Raw genomic sequence first — 27,599 nt, 5'->3', positions numbered from 1 at the left:
AAGCGAGGCTGCCGAGGGCAGCCGCACCTCTCCGCGCCGCCCGGCGGGCCTGCCCTGCCCCCGCCCTGCCCCCGCCCCAGCGGGCAGGAGTGTCGCCGGCGGGGCCGGTCCGGGTGCCGAGGCCGCGCCGCGGGGGATCCGCGCGAGGCATCTAAAAAAATCGTTTCCTTCCGGAGCGGCGGCGATTGCCGCCACTTCTCCGGGGCAGCTCGGGCGCCGGTGGCGTCCTCCGGGGTGAGGCGCTCGGCAGCCGCGGAGGAAGGCGGCGAGCGCTGCGCGGAAGCCAGGTCGGAGGAGGCTGAGGCGGAGGAGGTTGAGCCGTGGGAGGGGCAGGGAGGGACCAGCCGCGGCAGGGACAAGGTGCCAGCGGAGCGGAGGCGCCGTCGCTCGCGCTCCGCCGCCGCTTCCGCTCCGCCCCCTCCCGCCCGCAGAAGTTTGAGTCGGGAGCAGCGCGGCCGCCTGGGCCGCCGCGGCGGGGCAGGGACCCGAGGCGGGAGACACCGCCCCTGAGGCCGCCGCGGGACGGGGGTCGCATCCAGCGGAACGCCGGGGGCGGCAGCGCTGCTCCGGGAGCCGCCCCGCCTGCGACATGGCAGCGCGAACCCGGAGACCCTGGCTGAGCGTGGTGTTGGGGCTGGTGCTGGGTTTCACCGCCGCCTCCTGGCTCATCGCCCCTAGAGTGGCCGAGCTCAGCGAGAACAAGCGGCGCGGCGCCAGCCTCTGCTCCTACTACGGCCGCGCGGCGGGGCCGGGGGCGGCCCTGGGCGCGGCGGCGGCGGGCGGGCAGCAGGCGCCGCCGGGGATAGCGGCAGTGCTGGGCGGCTCGAGTTTCAGGAGCAGCCCCTGGGAGCTGCCGCCGGCGGTGGCGGAGGGCACGGTCTCCAGCCCCGCTGCCGGCGGGGAAGGGGAGCCGGAGGAGGAGGAGGAAGGCGGCGAGAAGCGGAGAGACCGGCCTGGCGGCAGCCACAACGGGAGTGGGGACTGGGGGGGCGCCCAGGGCTGCACGAAGCCCCGCAACTTCCTCTACGTGGGGGTGATGACGGCCCAGAAGTACCTGGGCAGTCGGGCGGTGGCGGCGCAGCGGACGTGGGCGCCCTCGGTACCGGGCCGCGTGGAGTTCTTCTCCAGCCAGGGCTCCGCCGCGCCCCCAGGGATGCCCCCGCTGCCCGTCGTCGCACTGCCAGGAGTGGACGACTCATATCCGCCGCAAAAGAAGTCCTTCATGATGATCAAATACATGCACGACCACTACCTGGACAAGTACGAGTGGTTCATGCGGGCGGACGACGACGTCTACATAAAAGGTGACCGGGGTGCATCACGCCGGAGGCAGGGAGGAAGGGGAGCGGTGTCTGGGAGCCCGGCGGTGTTCCACGGTGGGTAGGGAAGAGATTCGGTTCCCGCCTGGGTCGGGGGGAGGATGGGGTTTCTTCGACCTGCCACCACCCCGCCGGCGTTTGCTTCCAGCCCGGGTGTGCGGGGCATGGGGAGCCTCCCCATCCCTGAGGGAATCTCTACGTGCCCGGGCCGGGCCCTCTCTGCGGAGGCCGCGGCTCTTTGGTGAGCCAAAAATGCGGGTTGGACCACACCGGACACGGTGAACGGTCCCTTGGATGGGCGTGTGGTCCCGGTGCTGCTGTCCCCGTCCTCGCTTCCGTGGCGATCCTCCGGACGAGCCTCCGCCGTGATCCGGCGGAGAGGGTCCGGTCCCACCAGGCGCGGCGGGCGGCGGGGCAGTGTAGGATCCATGACCCGACCGCAGTGTGTCTGGCGGTAGCGCCTCGCCCCGGCCCCCCGGTGCGGAACTTCTCGGGAGTGGCGCTGCTGTCGCTGGTACCAGCCCTCCGCCTGCCTCCACCCTGGGCTGGGCGGGCGCAGCCGCCGCGGGCGCCGACTACAAGTGTGCAGTGCCGCGAGTGCCTCCGGGCAGCGCTAGCCCTTGCTCCCGTGCTAGTTTCATGGCACCGTTAGGACGTGATGATCTGCAGCCTACTTTCTTTTTGGTCTGCTCTTGAGGCTGGCGTTGTTCGTGCCGTGTCCCGCGCTTTTAAAAGGGAAGCTGAAGTTGAAAGCATAAGCCCAGGTTGTGAGCTTGGTTGCTCACACTGTTGTAAATTCATCGGTGGTGGCTGTACCCTTCCCTGTTTGTCACTTAATTTTGAGTCGTTTAATGGGCTGCCTGCTCATCACCTGTCAAATACTTGCAGATGTACACTTGTATGTATGTATATACATTCAATTGCAGATGTAGAGTTGCGTTTTCTTTGAGCTCATTTCAAAGTTGTACTGAAACTGGCTTTAATTGATAACATGATACCAAATTAAACCTATCCAGAAACTTCTAATTTCAAATAAATATTAAACAAAGTTTCCTAAAATAACTAGCTGAGGGATTTGGAGGAAACTGTATAAACATTCTAGCACTGGAACTAGCAAGGGTTTTACTTTCTTTCCAAGGATTAGTCTGTAATCGAACATGTTTTTCTTAGTTAATTTACATTTGCTCTGGTATTTTCAAAAATTAATCCTATTAAAATCTTACCTGATATTTTCCATCCACTCCAATTCCTCCCCAGCCTGGAGCTATATGTCAAACTTTACAGACTTTTGTGCTAGTGAGTGCTTTCCATCAGTATTGTTTGAACAGAACAATGTTCACTATTAAAAATTAAGTTTTGACCATATTCCAGCTTTTGGCTGGAAGGAAAATGTCATAGTAATTTTAATTAAACAAAAAAACCAAACAATAAAACCCCCTGTGAACTTGTCCAAGAATGTTTTCTGTGAGATTTCTTCTTTGGAATTGATTTCCTCTGACAGTCTCAGATACCTGTTATATTTTTTTATGAAGGCTTGAAGTACAGGAAAAGAGATGGCTGGCAGAGCAGTCAGAGAAATAATAGTGATCTTGTCTTTTTGTCAGGTGAAAAATTGGAGGAGTTTCTTCGTTCACTGAATAGCAGTAAACCTCTGTATCTGGGGCAGACTGGTCTGGGTAATATTGAAGAACTCGGAAAACTGGGGCTGGAGCCTGGAGAAAATTTCTGCATGGGAGGGCCAGGAATGATCTTCAGCCGGGAAGTTCTCCGGAGGATGGTGCCACATATAGGTGAATGCCTTCGAGAAATGTACACCACTCATGAAGATGTGGAAGTGGGCAGGTGTGTCCGGAGGTTTGGAGGAACTCAGTGCGTTTGGTCCTATGAGGTAAGCGACAGTGAAAATTGTAGTGTGCTTTTTCTTTACAGAGTTTTTCATCTTACAAGGTAAGTAGCTGTATCAACAGTCACTTTCCACCTTAATTATCTTCCAGTGCTTGCATCAGAATGTGAGCTCCAGACTCTAAGGAAATCAGAGGAAAACATTCTCAGCATGTTGCTGCAATCATATTTATTTCTACTAATGTCTTACAGTTTTTGTTGGTGACGATTACTGCAGCCATGTTGTAAGCATTGCTATGTTGTAATTTGCTAGAGCATTACCTAGAGAGTTTCAAAGCAATCCTTGATGGGAAGCTTTTGTACTTGATATGTATACTGTTCAGGACAGATTTTGTTTTAAGCAGATCTCTTCAAGTTTGGAAAAGCATGAGGCATATTTGTTTGCCCTTCATCACAGTATCTTAAAATATGTTGTGGCATTTTAAGAATTGCCTGTATTTTCTTAATTATTCATATATTTTATTCAAGTTAGTTATCTGACAAAAGCAAAAATAGGTATGTTTGGTTGTTTTGGGATTATTTTTTTTTGTACAGAGATGAAATTTATTACACTGCCTTTCTCTGATACAACTTTCATAGTGTTTTTCTTAGCATGAAACCATGTTAAAATGGATTAAGAACATGTTCTGTGTAACAAATTTTCCTGTGCTGAAGTAATTTTAGGAACAAATAGCTTCATTCAGTAGTAGCATTTTCTAAAGTAATAGGGGTCTGTTGCAGTACCCAAAAAGTTCGTGCCATAACTAAAATTCATGCTGTTGTCTCTGGAATTATTGTGGTTATTTGCAGGACTATCTTCATAGATAAAAATTGGCTGAGCATACAACTACAAGAAAGGGTAAAGGATGAAACTTCATATAATGAATATTATTTCACTTATTTTGACCAATTCTGTAATATTATTATGTGTTTGCTTTTGTGGCGCTCCCTCATTAATCAGGAAAAATCCATTAAAATGGGACACAGAATAAGGTTATGTGGTATTTAGTGTCAAGAGGTCATAAAAAATAATTAATTTTGTGTAACAGCATTTTTCTGAGTGGCCCAGGGAAAGGTGACCATTTATAAATGGGTTTAGTAGACTACAATATACGTAAACAGGTGACTGAAAGAAAATACTACCTGCTTGGTACTAGTCAGGTAGAACTCTTAGAGAGGCAAAACTTATTTACTTCACAACAGATAGATGTCTTTCAGGACTCTTTTGTTAAATGTTGTCAGTGTCTCTGTGAGATTATACATGTGATGCTCTGGCAGAGCAAGAAAGGCATTTACAGTGCTGATGGAAATCTATGTAGAACTATGTGAGACCAGTGGTTTCTAATCAGACATCCAAACTGCATGGTACGTTGGCAGGCTCATCTTACATGCTGATGTATTTGGGCTGTGTCTGTACAAAGCTATTTTCCAGTTGTTATGGGTGTATGGTGCTTGTTGATCTGTATCAGGTGGCAGCATTAAGACTCTGCCTTGACAGTTGTATCGTGGAAAGGGTTTTGGGTTTGTTTTCCTGTCTTGACTTGGGGAGGGAGAAATCTGTGGAGGGGATGAAAACTGATAATATTGTCATCATGGTTATAATTATTTTTGATGTTGAATGTCAGGAAATGTCAGCTCCAGGCACTGACCTTAAGGGGGATGGAACAAAAAAATACAGTTTTGGAGACATATTTGATTTATATGACTACCCAGAAGCTCAGCATTTCATGGTAGGATTGAGGCCTGAAAACAAACCTTTTGAAAAAATCTCATGCTTGTATGGGATCTGGAAAGGAATTACACTGGTCTTGGTTGTCAGTTGCTCTTGAAGGACCTAGGTCTATGTAGTAAAGAGTAGAGGGAAAAAAATATGTTGGGCATTGCAATAGTCCCTCCTAATTTCTGGCCAGTATTTCTATCTGATTCTGAAGAATCTTTGACTTTGTTGACAGTGCAGAAGCTGCTTTGGAAAATGCAGATGATGAAGACAGAGCTGCTTAGGATCCCACCATTAAACCTATTTAGATGGGAAGGAGAGAAGTGGGGTGTCTGGAAAGAGAAGCTATGTTTGTTCTTTGGCATAGTTTGTGCTGTGCAACAGTATGATACTCCACCTGAGCAGATCTGTGTGTTGAAGATTGCTGGATTATTTGGTGAAAGGAGTGATATTTTTTTTTTTCCCCCTCCTGGGGCACTGAAGCTGTTTCTGTGTGCTTTTTCATTCCAGTGTTAGATCAGAAACACTCTCTGTGTGCTAGAAGGGGAATATTCCTTCAGATACCTGTGTACAGAATCTAAGATTGGGGGCAGGACTTCCTGTATAGCCAGTTGTACTTTTGTCCTGAAGTCCTCTTGTTTCTTGTGAGTATTAAACTGAGTTTTGTGAGCTGCAAGATTATTGTGAACTTAGTTGATTTTGGTAAGATGGATAATTTGTATTTTGCATGTATTGGTAAAGACCAATATAAGCTGGAAACAATTACATTAAAATTCATAGGAGCTTTGTAGCTCCAGAAGGGTTGAATCATTGTTGCCTTATTTTTTACTAGATTTCTTTTCTAAGAGCTGGATCAGAAAATCAAAGACTTGCTGAGAACACCTGAAATGCTTGATCATTGCTGGGTGGCTCAGCTGGTGTAGTTGACTGGCTGCCTGTCAGAGTTTGTTCTGCTGCAACTTAGGGCTATCTAGTAAGCATATGGTGGCTTATATGCATAATATGCTTGCTGAAGAAGAGAGTAACAACTTTGGTATTTAAATTTTTAAATTGTTGTTGTTGTAAGAATGAATAAGAAAAAAAAAAAAAAATTATGAACCTGCAGTGAGCTAGCTACTTATGTTTTGAGCTTTCTAGAGTTAAATTCTTATCCTTCCAAATGAAGCCAGGGCTAGGGATTGGGTCTCCCATGTACCAAGTAACTCACAGCTGAGGTGATGAACCTTTCTCTCTGTCTGCTGATGGAGCTCCTCCACTCTAAATAAAGAATTAGTCATTAGATTTCTGGGAAAGTAAATCTAATGACAGTCTTTTAGGGTCCTTGTGAAAAATGGAGGACAGAAAGAGGAGAACACTCAGGTTAGTGTCTCTTTTGGCTTGCTGTCCTGTTCTGTTGGACTTCTGCAGCCCTATGGTGAGCTGGAACAGGGGCAGGATCCACTTTGCTGAGCATGAGTATCAGAAGAAAAAGAGGTGGTCATAACCAGAAAAGTGTCAAACTGCTGTCTTGACAGCAGCTTGGATTCAAGTTGTCTGGAAGCAACAGCTGATCTGTAGCCTAAATCTAAACCATTTCCTTGCTTCATGAGAAGGTATCTGCTAGAAGTATATTTTGGATGGATTGTTTTCTTTCTACAGAAGATTCACCCTTGTTCTGGTATATTTTTTTTAGATAATGTTTTAATTTATCCTTAGTTTTGATGATGCTGTAATGATTAAGGTATAATAAACCTGACAAATTTGTCTAAAGTATCTCTGGAAAAAGACTGTTAGCTTTTGTAAGGTCGTAGCATCTTCTGCTTCCCCAAATCAGAAACTAAAGATTAAAAGGGCCTTTTGATTTGCTTTCAGAATTCGTATTTCAAGCTATCACTCTCTTCCACTAATTTTGAAGCCTTCAAATGTTTTTATTTTAAATGAATGAAGAATTTTGCTTGATTTTGGTGAGTCATGTATTTTCTATTCTTTTGAAAACAAAAATATAGTTAAAAAGCTGAGATGCTGTATACTTCCTGGTTTTGCTGTTTAAAAGGGACTTCATAGAGGATGATTTGAAGTAGGGGCTGATTGCTTTATCTCTCTTCCCTTCCCTCCTTTTTTTAAAAAAATGTATTTTAATCAAAAGACCATTTTGTAATTTATAATCTGAGATTTGAACAGATCAAATAGTGTAGTTTCACAAAATGACTAAATAAAACGCTATGTATGAAATAAGTGGCTATAACAATTGAAGAAGACATTTTCAGGGTGTAAATACTGTCAAAGAATGTGGGTTTTTTGGAAAATGAAAAATGTTGAATGCAGCATAAAACATCTAAAGACAGTTCATTGGTGTATATATTCAAATGGTTGCAAAGCTTTTTTTTTTATAGCCCTTTCCCCCTTTTTATGGACTGTTAGGGGTTAAGTTTGGTTTCGGTTTTCTTTCCTTCCCTTACAGAATTCCCCCCCTCCAATAAGTTGCTAAGAGACTAAATACTGATGCTTAAAGGGTACTTGACCCACACAAAAGAAGTAGAGAGTGGTAGATCACTTAGTTTTCGGGGGCGGGAAAGGCTCAGGGGCTCCGGGAGCTGAGGGTGGTTTCTTCTGCTCTCGGTTTCGGAGAGGACGGTAGGGTGACGGCTAGCTGCTTGAATAGTCCACTGTTAACGGAGGGTCTGGTCCTGGGAATTCTACCACCATCCATCATCTGCTGGAGAGCCCAGGAATTCGGAGCTCCTCGCCTGCCCTGCTGGAGCTGGGCCAGCCCTGCCCAGCCGTTGCGGCTCCTTCAGCGCTGCTCACTTTGCTGGGACACCCACCCCCCTTTGCCTGCCGGGACACCCCTCTGCCTGCTGGGGACCCTCGCCGTTCCGTCCACCAGCCTGGGAGTTTTCTTCCGTTCCAGCTTGGTACTCTCGGGGTCCCAAGAGATCAGACTGCCCCGGGCTTTGTGAAACAAAGCCCCTCAAGGTTCCTGGTTCTGTTATTATTAAGGCTGTAGTTGTCGTTGTTTGTTTGCCTTGTTATACTTACTAGTAAAGAACTGTTATTCCTTTCCCCATAGCTCTGACTGAAAAGCCTTTTTAATCTTCTATATTATAATTACTTGGAGGGAAGGGATTGGAATTCCCGATTCCTAGAGAGGCCCCGCCTCTCCCTAGCAGATACTTGTCTTTTCAAACCAAGACATGGATGAAAATCATATCGCAAATCTTTATATAGAGAAGACCCATAAGGATTATCAAGTCTAGTGCTTGCAATTGTTAGGAAAATTAATCCACGAACGCCAGAGGTTTATGTCTAAAAAGGAGACAGAGGAGTCCTTTTACTTTATTCAAATAAAGGGAGAGGCCATGGGTCATTTCCCCTGGGGTCTCTCAGTTTTTTGGAGGACACAGCCTCCTTTTTATCCTAATTTCCCGGCCGCATTTCCCTCTCTCTTTCCCCATTGGCTGAGGTACTTGAGAGGTACAGACTTCCCAAAATGCCTAAGATTCCCCTTTTAATGTATAACTCCCCTAATTTTTAATTTTTATGGGATTTATGGGTTTTTCCCCATTGTTGCTTTCATCTTTCAGTATTCAATTTCATTTACAAACAAACCTACAATTTGTTTGTAAAGGCAAGTATCTTCTTTTCCATTCATCAATCAGTAGAATCCTTCCCATTGTTTCTCTTATCTCTCAGTGCTAGTTTTATCTACCAGCAGACTCAGGGCTTGTTTGTAAAGACAAATTTTGTCATTCCTCTCAATCCGTCCTCTTTTATTTTTAATAATTGTCTTTACAAACTTTAGTTATCATTGACTTAATTTTTTGTTCTTGGGTGTTTTTTGCTTTTGCAATTATTTGCAGTGACATCAGTTTCTGTCCTTTTGTAGCCATCTCTGGATCAGTAGGCATGGCTGCTACCTGCATCCCTTTGATCACGGGTTGAATAAGTTTTACTAAGCAAGGGATCATGGTAAAAAGATAAGAGTTGCTACCACACATAAGAGGAAGAAAAGCCTTTGTTTAACCCATAGTCTGCCAGGTAACCATGAAAACATGTCCCATTCCCATCCTTTCCATGTTTAGACCGGTACATGAGCTAACTTTCTTATTTCTTTTGTTAATTGTTTCACCACTTTTCCATTGTCATCTATTTGCAAACAGCAGTTTGAGTAATTTAATTTGCCACACACTCCTCCTTCTTCTACTAAAAAATAATCTAATACTATCTGATGTTAGAATGTTGCATTTCTAAGCTCTTACATAAGGTTTCTACTTGCAGTTACATTCCAGATCTGTTTTGTTGGATCTGAACGAGAACCTATTAAAAAGGGTCCAAGTTCTATTCTGGTGTTGCTATTTCTACTGATAGTCACAGACAACGTGTGTCCAACTAGTGGAATTATCTCGTGGGCAGCTTGAAAATACAGGGTCAAAAAACTTATCCTTTCCCACTGCTTTACAGCCTTCAAAATCTTTTTGGTGATTATGGAAGGAACACTTTACCCAGCTACTATTAGTGAGCTTAACATGTGTTTGATTCTATCTGCTTTGATATTTGGAACAATCATAAGGAGGGCAGTTGGGGGTCCAACAATCTAAATCTAAAGTCCAGTCACAGACACTTTTTCCCACATGTATGCCTTCTGTTCTATTTAGACAATAAATGCCTCTTTCAGAGGAATGAAGCTGCCATGGACTTCCTTCCTCATCCCAAAATTCTGTTCCATTATGGACCTCACTCAGGGTGCTAACCCACCATTTAGGTTCAACTGGGCTAGCCACCCATGGCCAGTCTTCAGATCCCCCTGGCCCTCTGCAGACCCAACAATTGCTAAGGTTAAAAGTTTTTGCTTCTTCTTCTCCTAAGGTTAAAAAATTATTTTCCCACTTTTGACCCCAGCCTAACTGGCAATATAAAGGTAAGATTATTAAGAGAAACATTCTAATGGTGTAATCTAATTTCCTAACCTAATTTTCAGTTTCACGTTGTCCTCCACACCACCTGTGGCGAGTGAAGGCACAGAAACAGCTTAACATAAAGAAAACAATGACAGCAAGGATTCGCCCTCAGTGACTGGAGATCCGAGAGGAGGGATGCTCACACAAACTATTTCAGCAGGCACTCTGTGGGTAGGCACAAGAGGCTTCCCCTGATGTCGACACACTGGCTACTGCTCCAGTCCACTCCTGCGGAGTGTCAGTCATGGCTTCCCATCCTTTTCTTCCAGCTGAGATGTCCAAATCTCTGGGGCCTCAGAGACTTTGACCCGAGTGTGGTGGGTCCACCCGTGTTCTGCTGTCTTGACGGCTGTTTCTGTGGTCAGCAACACTGGGAAAGGTCTATGCCACTTAGCCACTAGTGGTGCTTCTTTTTATTCCTTAACTAGGGCTTAATTTCCTGGTGGGATGTTGTGAACAGCAAAGTCCAAAGGCAGGGTCTGTGCCACCTGAGATTCCTGTCAAAGAGATCTCACAAGAGACAGTATCCTGGCCACATATTGTTTTAAATATACATCTCTATGCCCCCACTAGGCTGGGAATTGTAAGGGTAAGGAATTCCAAACATCAGTTCAAAGGGAGATAACTGAATATCTCTCATGGGTCTAGCCCTTATGCTTGCTAAAGCCAGTGGCAAGAGCCGTACCCATGGCATCTTAGTTTTGATTACTAGCTTCAAAAGGTGTTCCTTTATTTCTCCATTCATCTTCTCCACCCTGCTGGAACTCTGAGGATGCTAGGGGGTGTGGAGATTCCATCTCATCCCTAGAGCAGTCATAACTCCTTGAAGAATTTTTCCTGTAAAATGAGATCCCCTGAGTCTATTGCTTCTACAATCCCATATCTTGGAATTATTTGTTCCAAAAATACTTTGATAACTGATCCTGTAGTTGCTGAAATGGCTGGAAATGCTTCTGGCCACCCTGTTAACTGACATACTATTACCAGAAGGTATTAAAACCTTGCCACTCATGGCATTTCGGTAAAATCCACCTGGCATCTCTGGAAGGGATGTATAGCCCGAGGCCTCACTCCCCTGGCAAGTTTCTTTGTAACTCTGTTATTGGTTTTAGCACAAATCAAACAACCTTCAATAGCTCGCTTTTCCAGGGTAAAAAGACCCACAGCAGCATACATTTTGAGGAAAGCTTCTGCTAGTCCTCAAGAGCCCCAATGGCTCCCTTCATGGAGTTGTTTTAATAACTGTAAGGCTAGAGCTTTTGGTATCTACTGTTTGCCATTCCTTGTAAACCAATTACCCCGTTTTTCCTCTGCCCCACTCTTTTTAATTACCTCAAGTTCTTCTGGTGAAAAAGACAGTTTCTCTGGCATGGATGCAGTTCCTGGGAGCAAGGGGAGAATCTTAGAGATTTCTGGCAACAATGCAGCTTTTCGAGCTTCCTTATCAGCAGCCGGTTTCCTATTGCCTCCTCTGAGCACTCTGCCTGGTGTCCTTTAATGTGTATTATTGCTACCCTTGTTGGTTAAGTTCACCACCTCTAATAGGCCAGAGATTAAGTTCTCATGAACTAACTTCTTTCTCCTGCAGGTTATTAAACTTCTTTCTTCTTATAGTTTCCTAAATGCATGTATCACCCCATATGCATATTTAGAGTCAGTAAAAACATTCACTGTCTTATCCCGGTATAATTCACAGGCTCTCACAAGCGCATACAGCTCTGCTGTCTGAGCTGACCAGGTGGGTGGTAACCTCCCTCTTTTATTTAATTGCTTTTTATTCAGGATAGAGTATCCTGTAAATTGTTTCCCTTCTATCACCCTTGAAGACCCATCAATAAACACTTTTTTTTCTTCTTCTTGTTCTTACTCAAAGGCAAAATACTGTCTGCTGTCTTCTGTAATTGGACACTCCCAGAAAGTGACCTTTAAGTCCAGTACTGAATAATACTGGTGTGAAGAAGGGATCTGATTTAGGATTGTATAGGAATCCGGAACTGTGGGATGCCTTGCTTTGACAATTTTATTTATTATTCTTAAATCCTGCACTCTTCAGTAGGTTCCATCTGGCTTCTTAACTGGCAGGATAGGGGTGTTATGGGGAGACATACACGGCTCCAAAAGACCTGCTTTTAGCAGGGACTCAATTACAGGCTGTAACACCTTCTTTCCCTCCCTTGAAAGAGGGTATTTAAAATAACCACTTGTCCTGGTTATTTTAGAGTAATTTGGAGAGGCTCTATGTCTAGTTTTCTGTATTTTCCTGGGGCTGCCCACACTTTCAGATTTATTTCAGCATGAGCCTTCTCAGACATTTTACATAAAGATATCACAGTGTTGGACTCTGTGTAATTTTTTTTTGCAATACTAATTTGCATTCCCACTTTAACCATCAAATCCCTTCCCAGTAAATTAGGAACAATCACAATTAGGAACAAACAGGAATTCGTGTTTTTCAAACCTGTCCCCCACATCTATTAATAGAGGTTGAATAAAATACACTCACTCATCTTTTCCACTCACTCCTTGAATGACTAATGATCTTTTTGATAATTCCTCCCTCCCCAGGTATAAAATTTAAAGTGGATCGAGAGGCCCCTGTATCTACCAGAAAACACACCTCCTCTCGATCTGGACCCACCTTAAAAGTTATTAAGGGCTCCTGAGTGGTGGGTCCTTGATATAATGGGAGCCCCTGACACCCCTAACAATCCATTTCTATTATCCTCTGGACTTCCTCCTCCTGAGGGTTCAGCTGTTTCTGCAGACACTCCCTTTTCTAATGCCCTTCTGCCCGGCAGATAGCACACTGGTTCCTTCCCCACTGCTGTTTGGGTCGGCTCCCCCCTGCTGAGGAGGGAATGCCTCTGCCACTTCCCTGGGGCTGACCCTGTCCCCTCTGTCCCAGGGGTCCCCTTGTACCCTGTTGTTTATTTTTCCGTGGCTGCAAAAACTCTGCCATCATCTTTGTCTTAGCCTTTACCTTTTCCTCATCCCTCCTTACGTATATCTGCTGTGTTTTTCTAACTAGTTCCTCTAGAGGCTTGTTCTGCCACTCTTCATCTTTCTGTACCCCTTTCCATATGTCAGGCCAGGCCTTTGTAACAAATTGTACCTTCAACAGTGTGTCAAAGGCTGGTCCCTCTGGATCCATCCCCCCGTGTTTCTGCAAGGCCTCTCTAATCCTCTCTAACCAATGAGAGGGGCTTTCATGTTTCTCCTGTTCTAAAGACATAGCCTTAACTATGTTGTTAGTTCTGGGAACTGCTGATTTAATTGCCTTAATCAAATAAGCACGGTAATCGTGGAGGCGAGCCAAACTGGTCTCCTCATTTGGGTTCCACTGGGGGTCCACCTGGGGGATGGCATCATCCACTGTAGGTATGTTAGGACCAGCCCCCCCTGCTGTTTGTGGATGTTCATCCTCCCACAGCTGCTGAGCTTTCTGTAGAATGATTTGTTTCTCTGATGATTCAAATAAAATCCCCAGGAGAAAATCCCAATCCTTCCATGTATAATCTGCATTTCCTAAATATTCTTCGATCTTTTCCCCCACCCCTATGGGATCATCTAAATATGGGGGTAATTCTTTTTTTCAACCCCCTTATATCGTGGGTAGTAAGTGGTACAATTACAAACCCAAAGCCTCCCCCCTGATCTCCCAAAGGAACTTGGTGGAGTGGCGTCTGATGTACCCCTGTCTCTTGGGTCCGGGGGGCTTCTGATGTCCTCAATTGATTTCCTCTTCTAGATCTACGTGATGGTATGATAGGCTGCTCCCTTCCCCCTACACCATTATTATTCTCAGGTGGGGCCGCAGGAACAACATTCCCCTGATCCCTTTGCTCTGGGAGTTGAGGATACAGGGGACCTGCAGCTGGTCCTGGTTCAGCTGGCAACACTGGAGGACAAGACAGGGGAAGGTACTGAAGAGCATCCGAATTCTCACCTTTTTTTTTTTTTTTTTCCCTCTTTCTTTAACACATAGATTTCTTTTGTTGCTTGTCTAAACTATATCAATCTACATTCCCTTTCAATCCATCCTTTCCAATTCTCCTCTAAATACTTCAACAAAATACTACACAAATGAATCCTATCTGTTCCATAAGGTGGCCACATAAGCCCCTTTGGCAACTTATACTCCGGCCACACAAAATAACAATATTTTACTATTATCGCCATAGTTACCTCTGGGTGAATGCGTAGTCTGTCCCAAGACCTCAGCATTGTCCCCAAGGGACTGTCCAGGGGTATTATGGGATTGTCATCCCTTTTGCCGGGGCCCCTTCCCGGCTTTACCCTAGCAACCTTCCATGGGTGCTGTGTTTCACCTGTGCTACCCTCCATGGGTGCTCTCTCAGGTTTACCTGTGCTGCCCTCCATGGGCGCCCTCCCAGGTTTGCTCCCCGAAGATCCCATTTTACTCACCGGTGAGATTTTCAATGGTCCTTCCCTGCGGACTCTCCACAGACCCCCCTGGTCCGCCACTCGTCTGTCTCCTGGACAGTCTCGGGAACCCAATCGATCGCCCGGTGCCGGCCGCCACCAAGGGGAACTGATCACCGAAACTGGGTGAGGGGCGCCTTCAGCTCCACTCACTGCCTGCCGCCCCGGATGGTGGAAATATCCCGGATGAGAGCCCCCAAATTGTTAGGAAAACTAATCCACGAACTCCAGATGTTGCTGTCCAAAGAAGGAGACAGAGGAGTCCTTTTACTTTATTCAAATAAAAGGAGAGGCCATGGGTCATTTCCCCTGGGGTTTCCCAGTTTTTCGGAGGACACAGCCTCCTTTTTATCCTAATTTCCCGGCTGCATTTCCCTCTCTCTTTCTTCACTGGCTGAGGTACTTGAGAGGTACAGACTTCCCAAAATGCCTAAGATTCCCCTTTTAATGTATAACCCACCCTTAATTTTTAATTTTTATGGGATTTATGGGTTTTTCCCCATTGTTGCTTTCATCTTTCAATATTCAATTTCATTTACAAACAAACCTACAATTTGTTTGTAAAGGCAAGTATCTTCTTTTCCATTCATCAATCAGTAGAATCTTCTTTTCCATTGTTTCACTTATCTTTCAGTGCTAGTTTTATCTACCAGCAGACTCAGGGCTTGTTTGTAAAGACAAACCTTGTGATTCCTCTAAGTGTGTTCACTTTAGAGTTAAAAACTATAGTCCTCCAAAGCATCCTGTACAATATTGATCCTTTGGTATTGTAAAGGTTGATGTTAAAAAAAAATAAGGTACTTTGTACATAAAAGCAGTCCATCCACATAAATGATACACCTATTTTTCCCATTGATTTTTTCCCCTTTTTTTCCCCAAGTTCAAGGACAACTGTGATTGGGATACGCAAAGCAATCACATGGAGACGAGAGATTTTGCAGGGCAGAGTTGTTCCTCCGAGAGAGCCCAAGGCTGAGCCAAGGCCGAGAGCCCCTCTGCCTGTTTATTTCTTACTTTTTATACATTTGTGGGTCTGGCTGTGGATTGGCTTCTGGAGTTTTCACCTCCCAGCTGAACGGCCAGACCAACTGTCAGTTACAATTGTTTTCAGGTTAGAAATATGCAAACAAAGGACAGAGGATGAAAAACAAAGGATTTGTTCATGTTACATGTGTGAGAAAAGGCAGAAACTGCTCCTAATATTGTACAGTAGCTAAAAAGTCTGACTCCATTTTATGAATAATCAAAAGGCTTTAAAAAACTCAGAAAAACCAGTGTGACAGAAAACCATAGAATACAGTCTCATTACTGCAACATTCTTTTAGTAAAAATGCTCTCTATTATCCTATTTGTTGTTGATTCCCAGTAGTTACAGCAAATATTACTGTAAATTTAATGGGAAAATGCCTCTTTATATTAAGTGGTGTACTCGGAAACTTTTCCATTACAGTGCATTGATATTTTGAGTGTCTCTGGTGGTACTTGAACTTTGTAAACAATTTTATGTCTCTTCCTCTAAAAATACTTTATATTTTCTGTTTTAATTTAGGTATTCCTTCCTGATATATTCTAATCTCTCATTTGAGGCTTTGTCTCTCTTTGGTGAAGAGCAGTACTAAGCTTTGAGTTCAACCCTGTACCAAACAGAAGCATTAGATGTGTGTATGCCTTTGATGATGATAGGACAGTATTTTGCTCATTTTGGGTACTGGAATGATCAGTCTTGAAGCAACAGTGTCCACCTCCACTTAAGCTGTTGAATTTGGACAGTGTCATAAGGTAGTTACAAAAATGCAACCAATACTTAAAAAAAACCAAACAACCATGAAAGCATAGAGTGAGCTATCAATTATCCTAGAATAAAAAATGCATAGAAGAGTGAACCCCTGCAGTAGGGATTTCTGAGGGCATATGAAGAAAGATCAGATGATCCCAGAGGCCTGAGAACTTTTTTGCATAAATGGACATTTTCTGATACAGGATTGCTTGTGTGCTGTCTTAACTGTTTGTTACCAGTATGTAGCTGATTAATGATGTTAACTGTACTTATCAAATTTCTTCACTTTATGTGATTCTCAGCTGGTTAGAAAAATGAGTTATATTTTCATAGTATTATAGTATAGTGTTTCTGTCTGTACATGATACCAATATCTGTAAATCCTTAAATGCATATACTGTTGCTGTATCCGTGGTGCTAAATTGGGTCATTACTTTTGCTTTGTGAGGCCCTGTCTGGTCCTCACTTGAGCTGCAAGACTGTGCTGTACATTCTTCCTGCTCTTTCTCTGGCTTTCTACATAACTTCCTATCATTCATTTGCTCTTTTATGTGGGGAATTCAGGGAGACTGCCTGAGGGCACTGCCTCCCTTGGATTCATGAGTCCTGTGGGCTTCTTGTCTTATTAGCCCTTCTTGATATTGCCAGCATCAGCTTGGCTGGGAAGTTGAGGAATATCACGGTGAGAAATCAGTCGTCCATGGTACTTGCATGTTCCTGAGTCATAAGCATTTCTTCATGTGGCTCAGCACAATAGCAAGAGCTGGAGATATAATTATTTTGGCGTCTTTATTGTGACAGATGGCATTCCCATAGCTACCACGGAGATGTGCAGAAGAACACACAAGCTGTGGTCCACTGTATGAGGGCATCTGATCTGTGGACCCAAGGGCTAAGGGGGCCATTTCTCACCTGATTGAGTGCTGAGGTCTCTTATATTTCTGTCTTGGTTTCAGGTTTAGTGTCCTGTGTTTTCTGCTCTGCCGCAAGAGGAAATATTACTTGTGACTTTTTGGAGTTTTACAGCTGTATAATTGTGACAACTGGTGCTGAGTTACCAAGTTGCTGAAAGACTTGGGGCATGTTTTCATGTCCCTGGTGTGAAGAATGCATACTTCACCTTCCTTCCAATGTGTTTTTATCTAACAGCTGCACTTTGTGTGGAGGACTAAGTGGTCTAGCTAACAGCTTTTGATTCAGTTGCAAGTGTTGAATATTCTTAAAGCAAGTATTTCAAAGATTTTCCTCTTTAAGAATTCTTTAAGAGTAAGCTCGTTTGACTTACCAAAGGATTCCACAGATGAGAAGAAAAAAAAGTTCCTGAATTATTTGAAATGTATCTTTAGTTCTGCATATGGGTATCCTGAACCATGTCTCAGTGTCTCTGAATGTTTATAGCTATTTTTGCCTCTCAAGTTTGCTGTCATTTTCTTGGAAATACTTCCTCAAGATTTTTGTGCTATTGAGTATATCTACGTGGTACTTTCACAGATGTGTAGTGCAGAAGTCTAGGTATTCCAAGTGTTTAAAAGTGTTTGTCATGAGCTGATCCAATTGTGGCACAACTATTGTGAGGGATATTTCATTTAAACCCATCAGATCATCAGTCCTATTACTGTACAAGGAATAAGCTTGATTTTTAAAATGAGAGTAACAGATTAATAACTGCATTAGTGTCAGCTTTAACTGAATCCAGGAAACAAAGCAAGATAAAACCTTTACGTTTACTTTTTTTTTCTGAAATAGTTTTTTGTACCTTAAAATCAAGTAAACCTAATCACACAGGAAACACTATTTTCTATAGATATTTCCAGAATTACCTATGCTTTCAAAGTTTTGTCTTTCCTACAAGCTCTAAAATAACTGTTTCACATGTACAGATCTGATTGTGGTAATTGGTCCTGCTTTGACTAACAGTTTAGTTAAATTATCCTATTTCAGCCTTTCTGAAGATGGATGGTTAGTTGAAATGAGATAGTAGAGAGTTACTGAAAGTGTCTTTAGGCTTCTCAAAGACATAGATAATCCACAAGTTGTTTCCTCCTCCTTCCTGACCCCCAGGGTGGGTGGGGTTTGTTACTTGTTCTGGGCTATCCTTTCTATCTCTTCTCATCCCAGCTTAGAAAAATCTCACAGAGTTAACTTTTTCCTGATTTTGACTTTCCAACTTCATATCTTTTGAGGTCAAAGGACGTACTTCTACTGAAAGAGAAAATGCTCACAAAAGAGAGAGGCTGGAAGTTGTAAACAAAGGGAATTAGTTACAAAAATTATTTGAAATAAAAGCTAATTAAATGTACTCTTGAAACTTAATGGAATACTGCAGTAGGATATGTAGACGAATAAACTTTCTAGCTACTCTTCCTTGAGAAGAGTATCTTTCTTGGGAGTTTTCTTCAGGTAGACAACTAGGCATGAAAGGTAGCTGGATCAGTTGAAGACTTCTTGCTTTATTTTACAGTTCTCATTACCAAAGCACTTGCCAGCTCTTATGTGAGCACTTCAGTTCTTATGTGAGAAGGCATATATTAACTCATCATCATCATATGCTTCTGTACCATATTCTCCGCAATATGTTTTCGTTTAGTTACTGCATCGGATTGCATAACACAAAATACTTGAGGAATTCCTCACATATTAAAATTGTAGCAAGAATTGCCAGCTTTGAGGAGTTTGTTCCATCAGACCAGTGCTGGGTACTGATTTTAGCTCAAGATGAATGCCAGGTTGGTCACTTTTTAGTACATATTTGGAACTGGGGAGCAAATAAATGTGTAGTTCCACCCCCACTACAATATTTTTAGCTTCTGGGTATTACTCTAAGCAGAGATTTTTGGTGTGCCTGTAAGAAATCTTTTAAAACGTTCATATACATTCAAAAATAAAGAACATCTTGAACTAGAGGTATAATTTGAGGAAATTCTGGAGGAGGATAAGCTGCCTGGTAGCTGATACAGGCTTCTTGAATGCTGTTTGATGTATGATTTGTTCTTAAAATGAACCTAGGAAAGGAGTTAGCTTTTTTTTTAATGTAGTGGTGTTAAGACACATCTCCATTATCTTCTATGTCGTACTCTTGAGATACACTTTCAACACATTGATTCAAGTTTTACCTTTAGTGAAATGAGCACTTACAAATATTTTAAAAATAGGCTTAAAATATTCTAGAGTATGTTGGTGTAACCATACAGTTGAATAGTGAAAGCTGAAACCTGAGGTTCTGACTGGATGGATTGTCTGTTTGGTTTTAATTTTTAGTTTGTGATATTTTATTTAGAAACTTGAAACTGTTCATTTTAATAAGTTTAAAATAGAATGTTAAGCTTTTTGTTTGGTGGTGTTGTTTGTTTGTTTGTTGTTTTGTTTCATTTTTTGTTTTTGTGTGTGTGTGTGTGCGCGCATTCTTGTTACTTTGAAGGACTTTATACTTTCAGGAGTGCTTTAAAATGCTTTGCAGTGTTTTTAAAACATTTGAATCCCTAAACTATATACTTTTTTTTTTAGTTATTATTATTTTTTGCAAGCATTCAAGGGCCAGTTACATCTGAAGAACAAAAATCTCATCACCAGGGACACTGGTTCTTTTGACTCTGCATTTGCTGGTATAAGAGAAGTGCTTGTTCGTGAGGTCCTTTCTGAGTGCAGCATCTGTGAATGAGCTCCTCATGATGTCTGAGCAAATGCATTGAAGAAATGCAGCATTTCTTTAGCGGTGTATGTAGCTGCAATGTGGAAGTATGTGTGGCCTTTGCTGCTACATGAGGCATACAGTGTAATACTGTGTGCGCGGAAATGTCCATGTGTACATATGCATATGTTTAAACCTTGTGCCTAGGTGATAACCAAGCTTCCTAGGGTATCAGTGAAAGTCCTTGGGAGAATAAGCTGTACTTCTAAGTAGTTACTGCAGTCTCTCTACTGTAATGCTTAAAAATTTATCTTTCAGTTTCTTTTAAATTTATCTTTGCCTTTAGATCTGTGTCTTTCTCTTCTGTATATATGTATTTTTTTCCTTCAGTTTAACATAGCTTTTTTTAGCTCTCCTTGAAAGAATTTTCTTTACTGCTGCAGACTATAGTACACCTATCATCTTAATAACTTTTCATCACAGAAAGGGCCATCTTATGGACCAGGTCTTATCCTACTAGAATTTAACAAGTTTCTGGTGTTGATCATGACAAAACACAATTACTTTTTATGCTATTTTTTATTAGTTTGGGACAGAATTTTCTGAGTGAGTTCCAGAAGTCAGGGAATTTAGGTACAACAAACTTAGTTGATGACTAAACTTTTAGAAAAGTGCTTAACTCAGCAAATAAAACATTTTTGTTACGTGCTTTTAATATATTTAATTGTTTTTAAATAATCTGTTAGGTATGAATGTGGCTTGCAAAAAGGAATGAAAGCAGATGCTATTATTCTGCGTCCTTTCCTTCTGTGTTTTCTTTTGTAGTTTCTTTTTTCTTCATTTGGTAGGGGGAAAAACTGCACCTAACTGAGGGTAGTTGACTACAATAGAAAATATGGTCAAATGGTACAAAATAATTTCAGAAAATATAATACTAAGAGGGGCATGTAAGTGTATATGCATTTCTTTTGTGGGATCTAATGCTTGATGCTTGCTTAGAGTTATGAAGTGTGTCTGTTGCATCCTTGCAAAAATTGATTATTGTTTTTAATTTCAAAAAAGAATTCTGTGCCAAAACTATGCATTGGGCATTGCTCCATACTTGCCATAGAAGTTGGTGCTCATATCCCCTCTTCCAAATCTGTTAGCCTTAGTTTTTAGTCTATTAAGTCCAAGAACAGACATCTTTCTGTTCTTAAATTCCTAGCCATGCTGTGGTGCTGGCCTGTATGCTTGAACATGGCAACTCTGTCGTGGGAGGGAGATGTGAAAGATGTATAGTCTTTGTGGGGCAGAGAGCCTGGAGTGAGCTAAGATTGTCCTTCTTTTTGCAGTGTGCTTATCAACTTGCCCAGCCTGAGCTTCCTAACTCATGGCTGGAGAAATGTTTTGAACAGTAGTGGCTCTCTTATTTTAGCTGCAGTCCTCCAAGAAAAACTGACTGTCCATGTCTTGGATGGGTGGACTCTAACAGGTGAAACACTGGGTGGCTGGGTGAGACTGTTGTGGTGAATGGAGGTAAATTCAGTTGGTGGGTGATCACTAGCACTGTTCCCTTGGGCTTGATTTTGGTGCCGGTCCTGTTTAACATCTTTATTGATGGTCTGGAAATCGGGATTGAGGGCACCCTCAGTAAATTTGTAGAGAACACAAAGCTGGGTGGGAGTGTCGATCTCGAGGTCTAGGGTCGAGGGTAGGAAGGCTCTACAGAGACCTGGACAAACTCGATCAATGGGCCAAGGACAACTGTTTGAGGCTCAATAAGGCAAAGTGCTGGGTTTTGCATTTTAGTCTCAGCAAACCCATGCAGGGCTATAGGCTGGGGGAAGAGTGGCTCGAGAGCTGCTCGGCAAAAAGGGACTTGGGGGTGCTCATTGGGAGCCAGCTCAGTGTGGGCCAATGTGTGCCCAGGTGGCCAAGAAGACCAGTGGCATCTGGGCCTGAACCAAGAGCAGTGTGGCCAGCAGCACAAGGGCAGTGGTCATCCCCCTGTACTTGGCATTGCTGCAGCTATACCTCAAGTCCAGTGTTGGCCCCCTCACACCTCCAGGACATTGAGGTGTTGGAGCTTGTCCAGTGAAAGTCAACAAGGCTCATGAGAGGACTAGAAAACATGTCTTATGAGGAATGGCTGAGGGATTTGGTTTTCTTTAATCACGAGATGAGGAAGCTCAGGGAGGACCCCATCACTCTGTGCATCTCCCTGAAAGAAGGCTGCAGTGAGGTGGAGGTCAGTGTCTTCTACTGACAGTGAGAGGATCAGGGGATATGGCCTTCAGCTGACACAGGAGAATCAGATTAGATATTAGAAAAATGTTATATTAAAAAAATGTTATCACTGTTAAGGTGGTCAGGCACTTGAATAGATTGTCCTGGGAGGTGGTGCAGTTGCTGTCTCAGGAGGTATTTGAGATGCATCTGAATCTGATGCTGAGTGATGTGTTTATGGGTTACAGTGATAGTGCTGGGTGGATGGTTGGACTTGATCTTGAAGGTCTCTGCCAGCCATGAAAATTCTATGATTGTATGAATGCTCAGAGCAGGAGAGGGAAAGACTGGAAGGAGGTGGGTTGGAATGACAGACTGACTTGCCTTTGAGTTTGGCAAGTTAGAAAACAGCTACTACTAATCAATGGTTTGAGACTGGGTTTCAGCCACACAAGTAGGACTTATTTTGTGAGTATTTGCCTGAAGATAGGATGTGGTGTTAGTGTTCTCTCTGTGTGCGTAGATGTTTGTATATACATATGTGTGTGTGGAGGTATTTATTTATATTTTCAAGTGTAATGCAGGGTATTGGCATTTGCCTTTTTACTCCACTTTGGGGAATGAATAATGGTGAAGACCATTAAATATTTGTCAGTTTGTTACCAACATTTTCTGGTGACTGTTTATTACTATGTCAATTGTTGTGCCTAGAACTGTCTGGTAATGTAGGCCCCTGTCCTAGGTTACAATACAAGATGTGCCCAAAGTATGTATTCTATCACCATCTACATGAGCTGTTGAAACTAGGTTGGGCAGTGTTTCTCTTGCCCCCTGCCTCCAGACTATCTTCTGTTAATGGCCCATCAATGCCCTGCTGCATGACTCATAGGTAACTCCCTCCAGGAGCTCTCTCTGTTTAATGGGCAATCAAGGACCCATTGTGAGGCCCGTAGAATGATATCAGCCCACTGATGGTTGGTTTCCTTTAATCACGAGATGCTCTGCCCGGGGGGAGGAGCCAACCTGGATATAATCTGGGATTTGGGACAGCACAGGCAGCTTTACCCACTGGATTCCCAGAGGACAAGAGCTACCAGACTTTTCTACAGGAACACTGCTTCAACAAGACCACTTTATCTGGACTGCTTCCACCAGTGTGACTACTACGGTGTCAGGTTGTATTCTGACTCTGTCAGTGATCTTTTGTACTATTGCATGTGTTTTATTTTATTTTACCTTTTTTTTTCTCTCCTATTAAATTGTTTTTTCTGACTTGGAGTCAGAAAAAGCTCTTGCCTTCAAGCCAGCACAGCCCTCATCTGCATGTGAGAGGACAGCATTCAAATGTTATGTTTCTGTTAAATATTCCAGTTATTTTCTACAGTCTTCACTTACTGTGTGTATTTTGCTAGTGTACTGAGGGATGTGAAAACACTTAATCATCCACATTGATCAGAAAAGGATTTCCATTAGCTATGTATAGTGTGGATAAAATGCTGATAAAATTTTGTGAGTTCAGAAGTGGGAAAATCTAACTGAGGACCTCAGAACAATTATGATAAAATATGTTCTTGACTGTAGGAGCAGTCAAATTTTTCATAGTTCCAAATGCTGGTGGTACCTTCTTTTTTATATGAAAATATGCTTTGGAAGTGGCATTCCTGTAGGTTAAGTCCAGAACTGCAGGAGCTTTCTGCTCATCACAGTTTAAAAGAACTTTGCTGTTGCTTATTGGAACATTTAGTTTAATACTGAACTCATAATTTTAGTAAAAAAAACTTCATTGTTGATTTTTCATTGCTAAACGTCATTTGGGGACCTACTGTTTTTCCTGGAAATGGCCTCAAAGAAGATATTTTTGAAGGTTCTTTCATAAAACTGTGACATGGCTAACAAAAACAAATGAGCTAATGTTTTTACTAGTTTTAATAGCCATATTACCTTCACTGTAAGTCTACTCTGTATTCTTTCTAACTTGAAATAAAAAAAAAAAAGTGATGCCCTGAGTTTGGAGGAGGAAGGGATTTGTTTTTTGTTTTTTCCTTGTTGAGTTTTATTTAGGTATTTCTGTTTGATCATAATTTTATTAGTCTGTTTGGTCCAACCTTCTCTGCAGAGGAGATACTAGCCTGTACAAATGAAGTAACTTTTTGCCCTTGTCATATCCATAATGGCCATGTATATGTAACAAAAATAGTTGCTGGGTTAAGCATTTCAGTTATATGGGAAACGAAGCTGTAGTGAGTAGTATAAAATGGAACAGTAAAGAGTTGCTCTGTTACTTTCTTATAAACAGTTTAAAGAATTTTTTTCATGTTTTGTGTTATTATTCTTTGTGTGCTGGGAAAAAATACATAATAATGAGAGGTGTTAAATAGGGTTTTTGGCACCTGTTAATCAATACAGATAGTAAACCAGCAATGCTCTTGTATTTAACAGGTTGCAATTTCCATTAATTCACATTAATTCTGAGGAAGTATTTAAGATACTTTCCACACAACCTACAATTTATTTTTTTATAAACACATTGAGCTCTGTCTAAAATAATAGGGTTTTCCATTTTACTTATACTGTGCCTTTGGAATATTGTTGTATGAATGCAGTTTCCTCAATAAGTAGCACTTTAAAACTTATTTGAGGCAAATATACAGCCTTTTTTCTTCTATGAGCTTCTATTTACTTTAAAAAACTCTTTTTTTTTTTTTTTTCCTTTGTATCTATATTGAGAAGGTACTATTGAGCTTTAATTTTGTGAGGTATAAGGATTCGCAATGCTCTTGTTCCCTTAATCACCCTTCCTGTAATTTGCCTCAGTTTATTTATTTATTTATTTATTTATTTAAATTTATGATCAGGTTATGTATGGTATTCTGTGTAACTTCTACTGTGATGCTCAATACTCAGCCTTGCCACTCTGGCTCTGGGTTCCATTTATCATTTTTAAGGCTTTGTCACTCTGTAAATTCCTCACCATTTTTCAGTTGGTTAGTACTGCCAGGTCAGTGTCATCTTTGGGTGTTTTCACATACTGAACCTCTGACTGGCAGAACATTCCAGTTGTGTTAAAGTTTACTAGTAGAGTAGTTCCATTGTTTAATCCCATTGCTATTAGAAATCTGTGCCATCCTAAACATCAAGTTGCAATATCAGCAAAAAACGGCCTTTTCTTGTGTCATGGGAATGTTCTGGGTTCCCACTGTGACCTCCACAGCAAAGATTGATGCTCTAGTAGTATGAGCTTAAGGTCATACTTTAGTAGTCTTAAGCTGCACCAAGGGAAGTATAGATAGAATTAGGAAAAGATTTTTTACAGAAAGTGTGATAAAGTACTGGAATGGTCTGCCTGGGGAGGTGGTGGAGTCACCATCCCAGGATGTGTTTAAGAAAAGACTGGATGTGGCACTTGGTGCCATGGTTTAGTTGAGGGTGTTAGGGCTGGGTTGGACTCGATCTTGAAGGTCTCTTCCAACCTAATGATTCTGTGTGAGAGGAAATGTATTGTGTAACCATGTCCCATGTGGAAAATGCCAGCTGTTGTGTCCAGTCTACTTGTTCCTCCTGGCAGGCAAATGGTTAGTGAACAAGAAAGGTTTAGTTTCTCAAAGAGCTAAATCATGTTATGGTGTTGAGGGCTCTAATTCCAACTAAAGGAGGCAATTCAGTGCATCTTAGAAGGAAGTCACCTTTTGATTTTTGAGGGGGTTCTTTAGAGAGACCCAGACGACTGTTGATGGCAAAAGGCACAGAGCCTGCTCTCTGTCCGGAGGGATATCACACCTTTATTCTTAGGGGTCCTGCCCCCACCAGCCTGAGCTCAGTACGGAGCTCTTTCCCCATTCCCATCCGGCCCCAGAGAGACCAAGCCCCTGGCCGTCTGGGGGCTTTATCCCAGGGGGGATGGGCCTAGAAGCAGGGAGAAGCCACTACCCAATCAGGGATAAGGTGGGAGTGGAACAGAGTTGGGTTAGATTCCAGTGTGGGCAATGGGTGCAGCCAAGCAGGGACAAACCATGTGATGCAGTTTCCAAGGGGATACAATAGAAAACATTACAAAACCCCAATATAAAATGAAACACAATATAAACCCAATTAACACACTGTAACATCTTTTTCAACTTTATCCTCTGTCATTTGCCATTTTCTTTTCTTCTGTTGATTGTTAGTTAAATGACTCCAAATAAACATGTAGATGATCAGAAACTCCCAAAAGATTATCTTTGAACGCTGGACTTCCTTTTTCAAATCTATTATGTAATCTATAGCTGAACATCTATAGAAGACAAACATACAGTAGTTTCTTATTTTGCGCTGCACAGTTTGTAGCAAGGACAAATAAGAAATGCATACTGGAGTCTGCTGGCAGACTTGATGTTTCTGGTTAAAGCATGTTGACTGCATAATAGAGGTCCTTTTGTGCTATGAATTTGTACCTAATTTAGAAAAAAACCTCCTGTGTGTCCTGTTCATGAATGCTTTAATTCATAAAGAATTGAAGTGGAAGATTCCAATTAATTGTTTATGGAAATAAAGCTTGAAGAAGTATGTGTGCACACACTCGTGTGTGTGTGTATGTAGATATGTATATATATGTGACAAACACTAAAAGGGCATGCCACTGCTTTGCAATGTAACAGCTTGAGGCAATTTCCTTGAAATCTAAATATACAAAAATTTAAAAGAGGTTTTTGGCTAGATTGGCAATCATGTTCTTGTAAAAGCAAGACTTGCATAAATGCATGGATTTTTCCCAGTGCTGATGCTTCTTCAGAGCTTTTAAACTTCAGTAATAAGTAGTAAATATATATGTATTAAATCTCATGTGTGCTGGTATTCCTTAGGCAGTTTAGTTCATGCCTGTGTGTTCAGGTTGGCACCAGTCCTGCAACTGATACCAAACAAATGGCTCAGTGTAGAAGCTGTCTGCTCCTGCCAGCTCTGGCAGCTTTCTTGGAAGAGAGTTGTCAATTTTTTCAGAACTTAGCTTTTCCTACTTAAATAAATTAATGCAAGTTTTAGACATAAAACTGCCTTTGGTGTCTGCTTGCAGTGATCTATGTTATGTGCTGATATCGCCTTTGGTATGGAAAGATATGTTTTCAGAGACTTTTTGGCATTCAAAAGATGAGGAGAGCCATAAAACTCTTGAGGAAGCTCTGAGGGCCCTTAGTACATGCAGGTGTTAAAGCTACTGCCCATGAAGAGTGTTCTGAGCCGAGATGAAATCAGTCCACCTTTTCTCTTTCCTCTGATAAAATCACTATCTTTTTATGTCCTTCACTTACAGTTGTATCAGGGAACCTGTGGCTTGTAGGAGAGATGTGGCCCTTGGATTTGTCATAGTCCGCAGCAGCTTTTTTGTGTTCTGCTTTTGGGGTGGCCCAAAACCATGTAGGAGCAGGAAACTCATCAAAGTGTGTGGTTTAAGAGGAGTAATTTCTCCCCTAGGGAAATTTTGTCTCCTCTTCTACCTTGCTGCACTTGCTCTCTGTGTACATCTTTTTAGCCTACTTTGTGGGAAGTCTCTTCAATTTAAAGTTCAATTAAATGTATGTCACATACTGAATATAGTGACTTATTTTCTGCCATAAAATTGCTTCCTTGCTCAGAGCTTCCATTCCCTTCATCCTCTGTCTCTTTCTACAGCTTTACCCTTTGTGTTTCATTTCCACTTGGTCTCATTTGCAGTACA

At 42.4% G+C, this 27,599-nt stretch overlaps 1 protein-coding gene across 1 annotated transcript in view; it reads left to right on the top strand.

Moving 5' to 3' along the window:
* The first annotated feature begins 589 nt into the window (after window positions 1–589).
* Window positions 590–27,599, top strand: part of CHSY3 (chondroitin sulfate synthase 3) — a 152,326-nt gene continuing 125,316 nt past the window's right edge. Inside the window, exons 1-2 of the mRNA XM_040091085.1 lie at window positions 590–1,304; window positions 2,924–3,207. Coding sequence (XP_039947019.1) covers window positions 590–1,304; window positions 2,924–3,207 — 999 coding nt within the window. The remainder of the gene's footprint in view (window positions 1,305–2,923; window positions 3,208–27,599) is intronic.

The sequence above is a fragment of the Hirundo rustica genome, chromosome Z (assembly GCF_015227805.2).
Source record: "Hirundo rustica isolate bHirRus1 chromosome Z, bHirRus1.pri.v3, whole genome shotgun sequence".
Classification (NCBI taxonomy): domain Eukaryota; kingdom Metazoa; phylum Chordata; class Aves; order Passeriformes; family Hirundinidae; genus Hirundo; species Hirundo rustica.
The sequence above is the reverse complement of the archived record's forward strand: the minus strand, read 5'-3'. Positions and strand labels throughout refer to the sequence as shown.